Genomic DNA, 9721 nt, shown 5'->3' on the forward strand with positions numbered 1-9721 from the left:
TGGGGACCGCCAGGGGGTCCAACATGGACCTCATCTCCACACCACTGTCTCTCAACCTCAGGTCTGGGGACCAACAGGGGTCCAACATGGACCTCATCTCCACATCACTGTCTGAGTGTCCAAGTTGCTCCTTTACACCTGACGGGGGGGAGTTTCCCTGGTTGGACGTAGCGCGTGGAAGGAACACGTTATTCCAACCAGTTCCTTTCCCCTCCATCAAGCGCCCCGGCTGAGTCTATACACCCTTTGATATCTATCTATACGTCGAAGAGACCCCACCTCTCACTGGGGGGAAAATGTATCTGCAATGCAGAAGTGTATACTCTGTTACAAGTAAAAGTCTGGAATTCAAAATGTACTTGAGTGAAAGTATACGGCTATAAAACTTAAGTATTGGTATCAAAATGTATACTTATAATTTACCATATGCAGAATGTCTCATTTCAAGTTTTCAAATCTATAAAAATTTTTTTTGAAAATAGCCGATGCATTGTGAGCTTGTAGATCTGCTATTGGCCGAAATGTAAATTATGGCTGAAGTGGTTTAATGTATGTCTTTGTAATAATAATCAAAGTATAACCATAGTAACTAAACGTTTTCAAATACACGTATATTCGAGTAAAAGTATAGAACATCTGCCTTTGAGATGTAGTGGAGTAGAAGTAATTGGGAATTGGAAACACTCAAGTATAAGGTAAAAATACCTCAATATATCCTTAAGCATGTAAGTAAATGTATTATACTCAGTTCCTTTTTGCACCACTGCTGAGTATCGACGTGGAAAGCTCCTCCTCTCCCTCAGCGGTCCATGTGCGGTTGGTTGGTGATGACTCGGATGATGCGTCTTTACGCGCTCTCCTCCAACTCCCCCTCCCTCCCCCCGGCGCGGCCCCGTCCCCATGGGCATGGCCCCGCCTCTTTCCGCTCCGTCTTCTTGACCCACCCCACCGGGTCGGTGTGACGTGGGAGATTCCACGGTGACGGTGCCCACATCATGCCCGCGTGGGCGCCCGTAGTGTAACGGCTTTCTCCGGTATAAATACGACACCGGTTGCCATCCAACGGCACTCGACTCGACTCGACTCCAGTCGCTCCGACTATAGTCTAACTACCTACGGGGACCCATCAGAGCACAATAACCAGCGGAGATAGGACATAGCAGAACCAGGGGCATTTATATTAACTTTATATTTTATATTAACGCCCCATTCTAGGCTATTATAACTAACTCGCTTTGGACTTTGGTTTTTGAACATGGATCCCTCGACTACAGCTCGGAGCCGACGATGCGCCGTCATACGCAGCTGCAAAAGTAAGTTTGCTTTCGTCTTCTCATCCGATCGGAAGAGTCGCTCGTTTGTTTGTAAATGTTTTAAAGCCAACTTGAAGTTATTGAATAGAAACTTGTGATCTTTCTAGTTGAATTGAATGGCTTATAGTGATGGAGCTGGACATTTTTTTATGGGGATAGCTTGTTGAAATGTTAAACAAATATAAGAAAATGTTTTAAAGCAACTTGAAGTTATTGCACATTTTAGAAATGATCTTTCTAGATGATTTGAAATTGAATGGCTTCTATAGTGATGGAGCTGGACATTTGTATGGGGATATATAGCTGAGGAATTATATTTGACAATAGGCTATTATTTATTGATTCACGCACAAGTCTATCACTTGTTGAAATGTTAAAAAAATATTTAAGAAAATGTTTTAAAGCAATTTGAAGTTATGTAATCTTTTAGAAATGATTTTTCTAGATGAATTGAATGGCTTGGAGCTGGCCATTTGTATACGGGGATATATAGCTGAGGAATTATATTTGACAATTTAGGCTATATTTATTGATCCATACGCACAAGTCTATCACTTGTTGTAATGTTAATGTGGACTTTAATTAACTGCAACTGTAAAAATACGGAATACTTAATTGTTTAAGAACAGTTCAACAAGAGAGATATAATGACATCATGCGTAACGCTTTATAGCGCAGACAGAAAATGTGTGGACTTTCTCCACACATTTTTTATTTTCTCAATAAACTTATTCTGTAGACATGAACCATTAGGCTTATTATCACAAATCACTTGCTAACCGTAACTAAAGCTACACACATCCGGGACCGGAACTATCAAACAAGGCGATGATGTTAGTTTGAAGGCGTTTACTTTGGGAGTGACAAACGGAATAATACTTTATAACAGCCATTTCAGCACCACGGACAGCACCCATTGGTCGTTTACATGCGGTGGTTCTTAAAGTGGGGTCCGGGGACCATGCAGGGGTCGTTGAAAGGGTTCCAGGGGACCAACAGCAGCAGTGTTGTTTTTGTCAGCAATTTATATTTTAGTTTAAGTCATTTAGTCTTTGGAAGGAAACTTTGTTTAGTTTTAGTCACATTTTAGTCACCTGGAATGTTTGTAGTGTTAGTCTAGTTTATCATAAGATTTTAGTCGACTAAATCTACAGTTGATTTAGTCGACTAAAATGTATTTTGGCAGGCCTTGATGCGCCGTAATGACTGATTTTACACTTGCTGAAAATAGCAGCTCACAACGGCTTGTAGATCTGCTATTTTCAGCATTCTCAAACCAAGTGTAAAATGACTTATACTGCAGGATCTCTTGTCCACTAGTCCCTTCCTAACATTTTAGTCTAGTTTTTATTTGTTGACAATTTTTTCAGTATATTTAGTCTTAGTCATAGTTTTCATTTAGTCTCCTCTTAGTTTTAGTCAGTGGAAAATGGTAGTCTCCTTTGTTTTAGTCAATGAAATCAACACTGCAAGAGCGAGATAAATGAATTTAGCACCTATATCAGACTTTAAACCTATAGGATCTATACACACAAGAAATCTGAAGAAATGTTATTATACATTGTATTTATATATTATTTAACACAAATCTTGTAGGGGGGTCCCTGGCACAAAATAGTGAGGGTTCTGCTGCAAAAACACAAATTAGTTTTGGGGTCATTGACATGACCTGATTAATGTACTGCTCTTATTTTGATGGTGTATGTGAATGTAATTCACATGCGTGTATTGTTGGTGTATGTGAATGAATGTAATTTCTGTTGTTGACTGTAGTGTATTGTATCTCGGCTACATTGAAAATGAGGGCTATAGCCCCTCAAACTGTAGCCTACTACGAGTTGAAATAAAGGTTTAACCCATTCTGACCTGGCACCCATTTTTGGTGTTAGCATCATGTTATGCTTTAGCTATTGAAAAATAGCAGATCTACAAGCTCATATCGCGCCACCGAGTGGCGCGATACGAGCTTGTAGGTCTGCTATTTTTGAAAAGTCGAAGAACGACTGACATTTTTTTAAATCTGATCTCAGGTCAGAATGGGTTAATCAGACCAGTGTGTGTCCAGTGAAAACCTCGTATGAATCTGATCTCAGGTCAGAATGGGTTAAGCTTATATGATGATGAAAAAGAGTTTGAGAACCAGTGGTTTACTGGCTGTTTGTGTAACAGACGTGATCTTATACGTTGTGTTGTGAAATAAGTACCATATATAGACACAAAGCAGGATTATCAGCCAGTTGATTCATTCTGACAAAACAGACAACGAGGCAATCAATCAATCATTCACTGCTCTGGGATGTGTTTTCAACATGAGCATTTGGCAGGAAACATAGAACAGATGCAGTGCAATGAAAACACAGTCTGTGTCTTAACCCATTCTGACATGAGATCAGATTCTAAAAATGTCTTCTATATGTCAGTCGCTCGGTGGCCCCTTTCCATTTTCATAATGTGGCCCCACAGGTTCAGCTATTTGAGTATCCCTGGGTTACGTCAATGCCATGATTTTTTTTCCATGCTAAAATATGATCCTCAGGTATTATTATTATATAAGGAGGAAGATTTTGTTTTCAAAAAAGTGTACAGTATTTGTTAAAATGTCGTTTTTATGCGGACACGCCCACCGGTTCATTAAGTATGCCTGGTTTTCCTGGTGGGTGGTGATAGGTGGTGATCCACCTGAACTGAAGCCGAGCCCAGTAACCCATGCAGACCTACAAGCTCGTAGCGCGCCACTCGGTGGCGCGCTATGAGCTTGTAGATCTGCTATTTTTCAATAGCTTAAATTATAACAATTTGTTTAAAACACCAAAGGATTTAAAGGAAAGGTACTATCTTTACCCAGGGTAACTGGACTAAGCTCAAGAACTTGTTTACAGCCAGGCCCTGCTCATAGAACATTTCATGGTAGGGGTTCAATGCCTTGTCCAAGGGCACTTCAGCGGTGCAGGTAATTTTAACGTGCCGGTCTGGGGATACGAACTAGCGACCTTCCGATATCAAGACCGCTCCGCAAACCGTTCGGCCACCGCTGCCCCAAAAGGGGTTCCCACCCAAAATGGGTTATTAACCCACGCTACATCCACTTCTCTCCGTCCCGTTGTGTCTTAAAGGTGGTCTCTATATGGCTGGTGGTGTGGCTGGTCTGTAACTTCTCTCCCTCTGTGTTGTGTCTTCCAGGCGGTCTCTCCCTGTGGCTGGCGGTGGTTCTGCTGGTCCTGGGCGTAAAGCCCGGTCCGACTGCGGCGTGCCCTCAGGAGTGCGTGTGCTACCCGACGCCCATGACCGTGAGCTGCCAGGCGCAGAACTTCACCATCGTGCCGGCGGGAGTGCCCTACGACTCGCAGCGCGTGTTCCTGCAGAACAACAGGATAACGGAGCTCAGAGTGGGTTCTATTGGCTTCGGAACTCAGGTGAGCACTAAACACTAAACACTAAGCACTAAGCACTAAATATATATAGATATATAGATAATGGTGCTCAGAGTGGGTTCTATTGGCTTCGGAACTCAGGTGAGCACTAACTAACTAACTAACTAACTAACTAACTTTGGATCTCAGGTGAGCACTAAAGCCCAGAGTGGGTTCTATTGGCTTCGGAACTCAGGTGAGCACTAAACACTAAGCACTAAGCACTAAATATATATATATATAGATATATAGATAACGGAGCTCAGAGTGGGTTAATTATTTTGGCTTTGGAACTCAGGTGAGCACTATAGCACAACAAGGCTGCATGGACAAGGAAGACAATAGACTTCGGGTTCTATTTCCGTCCATGCAAAATTGTACTAATTTGAAGAAGAAAATACAATTGAATAGTTAAAATAACCAGCTCACAACGTGTCAACTATTCAAAAATGTTTTTTAAATTAGTAAAACAAACTAAAAAGGCAAATAAGTTTAGGGATAAGGGCTTTAGCATGGATGAAAATAGAGTCCAAATGTAATATAAAGGGGAGATGGCGTTTTGAATTTGAGCTCATACAATGTTTCCATTCATGCCATATCACAATAGTAGAATATCCAAAATCACAGAAAATATCCAGTCTAATATCATGATATGGAGCAGGGACGTGCACACATAGACATCAAAGGGGGCTTCAGCCCCTGCCCTTTTTACCCGTCTGTAAAACAGACCACGAATGCAGCGTTTACTACACAGTGAAAGAAATGCAAAATGCCTTCCTCTCCTTTCCATGCCACATGCCGAAAGGCAGCCTTCAGGAGAATTGGGTAAGCTGGACTAAGCTCAAGAACTTGTTTACAGCCAGGCCCTGCTCATAGAACATTTCATGGTAGAGGTTCAATGCCTTGTCCAAGGGCACTTCAGCGGTGGTAATTTTAACGTGCCGGTTCGTGGATACGAACTAGCGACCTTTCGATATCAAGACCGCTCCGCAAACCGTTCGGCCTCTGCTGCCCAAGGTTCTCTGGCTGTTCAACAACATTAACCCCTCCATGTCGCCACCACCAGGTCCTCTGGCTGTTCTCCAACAACATCTCGTGGATTGAGGCGGGGGCCTTCAGCGAGCTGAGGGACCTGGAGGAGCTGGACCTCGGGGACAACCCCCACCTGCGGCGCCTGGAGGGCGGAGCCTTCCGCGGCCTGGAGAAGCTCCAGAGCCTCCACATGCACCGCTGTCGGCTCACCGCGCTGCCCCACGACATCTTCCACAAGCTCTACAGCCTGCAGTTCCTCTACCTGCAGGTAGGTGGTGGCGAGGGGAGGGGATAATCAGGGTTGATTCCGTCGACTGAAACTATAAGACGAAAAATGTTCGTCGACTAAATAAAGATGATGTCTATGATGTCTAAAACTATAAGACTAAATATATTGACAATTTCATCAACAAATGAAAACTAGACTAAAATGTTAGGAAGGGACTAGTGGAGAAGAGATCCAGTATAAGTCATTTTACACTTGGTTGGATGCTGAAAATAGCAGATCTACAAGCTCATGCACGTCACAGCACGCGACACGTTGTGAGCTTGTAGATCTCCTATTTTCAGCAAGTATAAAATCACGCCATCAAGGCCCGCCAAAATACATTTTTGTCGACTAAATCAACTGTAGATTTAGTCAAAACAAATCTTATATTTAATCGACTAAAACTAGACACTAAAACATTCCGGGTGACTAAAAAGTGACTAAAACTAAATGAAAACTATTCAAGAGACTATGACTAAAACTCAAATCTGGCGCTAATGATCGATAGCACCAATACTTGTACATGCAGCATCACCGGCGTCTGGAATGGAATTCAAAATGTACTCCCATTTCAAGTCTGAAAACAGCAGATCTACAAGCTCACAATGCGTCACATCGCGACACATTGTGAGCTTGTAGATCGTTGATGGTTCCGGCCTGATGACTATACAAAACAATGACTACAACATGATGTAAACAACGATATCATCCGCTCCCGACCTGATCATAAACCCTAAAAGGAATGCTGACCAGGCTAAGTTCTGAGTGCTTTCACAGACATTTTAATTGGTTCAGAACTCTAAAAGTTGGTGTGGAACTGGTAGCAGACAAACTGTTGAAAGAGACATTTTGGCGTAATGTCTGGAGGCATTTCTTAAAACGACAGGCAAGTTGTTTAATTTAATTTAATCAGACCATAAATAATATATGTTTAGTTCACCATAGTATGAGCTTGACATCAACAGGATACCCTTCTGCATAACAGGTAAAGTATAAGTAACAATACAATACGAATGAATGCCACTTTGGCCCATCCCATATGGGATTATATGACACATTTAACACTGAAGTACAACTGACACTATACAGTCCTTCCTGTTCATACATATTTGTATTATTCGAACAAAAAAGAAAACAAAATGAAAATAAACATAACAAGGCCATTTTACATGTAAATGGCCCTCTCCTCCTCATTCACCATGAGGCCTTTTCAAGGAATGAGGCAAATGAAAAGGTGTACTTTTGAAACAGGCACTTCAGTCTCTCGAAATCCTCCAACCATACAAATTCATGGTTTGGGTCTATCTTATTAAAAAGTCTCTCCCTAATGGACAATAAAAAACAAAATGCAATACAATGCAATACAATACAATACAATACAATGCAATGCAATGCAATGCAATACAATACAATAACACATGCACATACTTACAATGTGCTGTATAAATAATTGACAGTCAGCTAATCTTGGACCATGTACAGTTCCACAGTCATCAGATCATTCTATATCTCATGTCATATCATGAGCTAGCATCATAATATGTCACTATATCTCATCACAGTCCTCACGTCGTCATCATCACGCGTTGCTCCTCCTCTTCCTTCCTTATCCAGGAGAACCACCTCCACTTCCTGCAGGACGACATCTTCTCGGACCTCATCAACCTGTCCCAGCTGTTCCTGCACGGGAACCGCATCCGCACGCTGTCCGAGAACGTGTTCCGAGGCCTCGTCAACCTGGACCGCCTGCTGGTGCACGACAACCGCGTCCGCCAGGTAGGGCACCAAAAAGAATAATGATTATGTTTTGGTTACTTAGACTGAATACAGTTCTATACAGCTTATAAAGAAGTCAAGTTAAAAGAGTATCTCTCGGCCCAGGCGGTGGCGTAACCGTCTGGGCACCCGACTACTGTATATATATATAGTGAACGCATAGGTTGCATACAGTAAATATTTAGATTTTAATCATTAGTACTTATAGAACAGATTTTAAATATATTATGCTTTTAAGTAGTTCCTCTTAAAAAGTAGTTTTTATGATCTTTTATATAGTAACTGTTATTTGTGTGTACTGTGATCTCTGTTGTCTTTACCACTGCACAAAAGAAGTTTCCGAAAGGAAAAATAAAGTTCTTTGAAGTTGAAGTTGACTGGTAATCCAGTGTGCCGCGGGTTCGACTCCCGAGCCCGACACGGCCTTTACTGCATGTCTTCCCCCATCTCTCTCTCCCGTTTCCTGTCAGCCTACTGTCTAGAAAAAAAGAGTATCTCTCATTCAGAGAGAGACGAGAGTACTACAGACACCTATGCCATCATGCATTTCCTTTGTTTTCATCACAGTGTCTTTCACGCCTCTGAGTGTGACCAGTCTTTGTTTGATGATCTCCGACTGGGACCAGAAGGAAAACAACTCGCATAAAACACAACCGTTTTCACAAAGTCTCATCGCTTATCCATTTTCCTTTGATCCTCCCCCCCCCCCCCGGCAGGTGAACCGTCGGGCGTTCCGCGACCTGGGCCGCCTCACCATGCTCTTCCTGTTCAACAACTCCCTGGCGGAGCTCCCCGCCCAGGCGCTGCGGGACGCGCAGGGCGTCCAGTTCCTGCGCCTCAACGCCAACCCCTGGGCGTGCGGCTGCGAGTCCCGCGCCATGTGGGAGTGGTTCCGCGAGGCCAGCGGCTCCGTCTCCTCCTCCGAGGTGCTGTGCGCCTCGCCGGCGCCCCGCCGCGGCCAGGACATGCGCTTCCTGCGCGAGATGGACTTCGCGCCGTGCCCGCTGCCCGCCGACCCCGCCTCCATCGCCGGCTCCACCACCACCACCTTCAGCACCAAGACCCGCTGGTGGTTCTCCAAGAACAAGCCCCAGGCCATCACCAAAGGGCTGCTGGAGAAGAGCCGCGAGACGGTGAAGGCCGGCGCGCACGGCAAGGCGCCGTCCACCTCCACCTCCGTGGTCAAGTACGAGCTGGAGGAGGCGGAGCTGGCGCTGCCCAAGCTCGACGCCGAGGAGTACTGGGCCAACTACGGCAACGAGGACTCGGGCATCTCCGTCACCTGCTTCGAGCTGGAGTGCCCGGAGGACTTCGACCTCACTCCCAACGCCGCCTCCAGTCCTCGCTCCTCGCACTCTTTCCTCTCGCTGCTGGTGGTTCTCTCCGGGGTCAGCGTTTCCCTCGGTCTCCACCTGCTGGTTGGCTGAATGGGACTCTTGGTTATAATATGACGACCACATTCACCTCCTTAAGCCTGTTGTAAAGGCGACGAGGTTCCCTGTTTTAGACGCTCGACAACGAACCCCAACCCTTTGCCCTTTGCTCTGCTGAGCTGCTCGTATCTAAACGGATACTCAGGGCACAGCGAGGGAAATAGGGAGGGGACGGGAAGGGTTAAAGATTCTGCATCTTAACCTGCATCCACAGGGCTTAAAAAACACTTCAGGGTTTCTAAGTGTTCTTCAGCCAAGACTATAATGTACTTTATACGGTATGTACAATACCTACAATGTTATGCTATAATGGTGTGACTTTCTTCGTCTCACCCATGGGTGAAGTTATCATTACCCACGATGCACCTGCAATCAGGGGCTCAGATGGCGTAAATATCTGTGCTCGGAGAAACGGCGGTGAACGATCTTAAGTCAGTGTTTGTGAACTTTTCATAAATAATCACCTGGCTGCTACAAAGATAGCAACTA

At 44.2% G+C, this 9721-nt stretch overlaps 1 protein-coding gene across 1 annotated transcript; it reads left to right on the forward strand.

The window, feature by feature from the left end:
* Positions 1-1255: 1255 nt before the first annotated feature.
* Positions 1256-9226, forward strand: rtn4rl2a (reticulon 4 receptor-like 2 a; the record flags this gene model as incomplete). Its single annotated transcript, XM_080760484.1, has 5 exons — positions 1256-1313; positions 4494-4726; positions 5790-6023; positions 7638-7799; positions 8516-9226. The coding sequence occupies 5 exons, from the start codon at positions 1256-1258 to the stop codon at positions 9224-9226; spliced, it is 1398 nt and encodes a 465-aa protein (XP_080616610.1).
* Between the last annotated feature and the right edge of the window lie 495 nt (positions 9227-9721).

Source organism: Protomyctophum bolini (assembly GCF_963924005.1).
Source record: "Protomyctophum bolini genome assembly, chromosome: 3".
NCBI lineage: Eukaryota > Metazoa > Chordata > Actinopteri > Myctophiformes > Myctophidae > Protomyctophum > Protomyctophum bolini.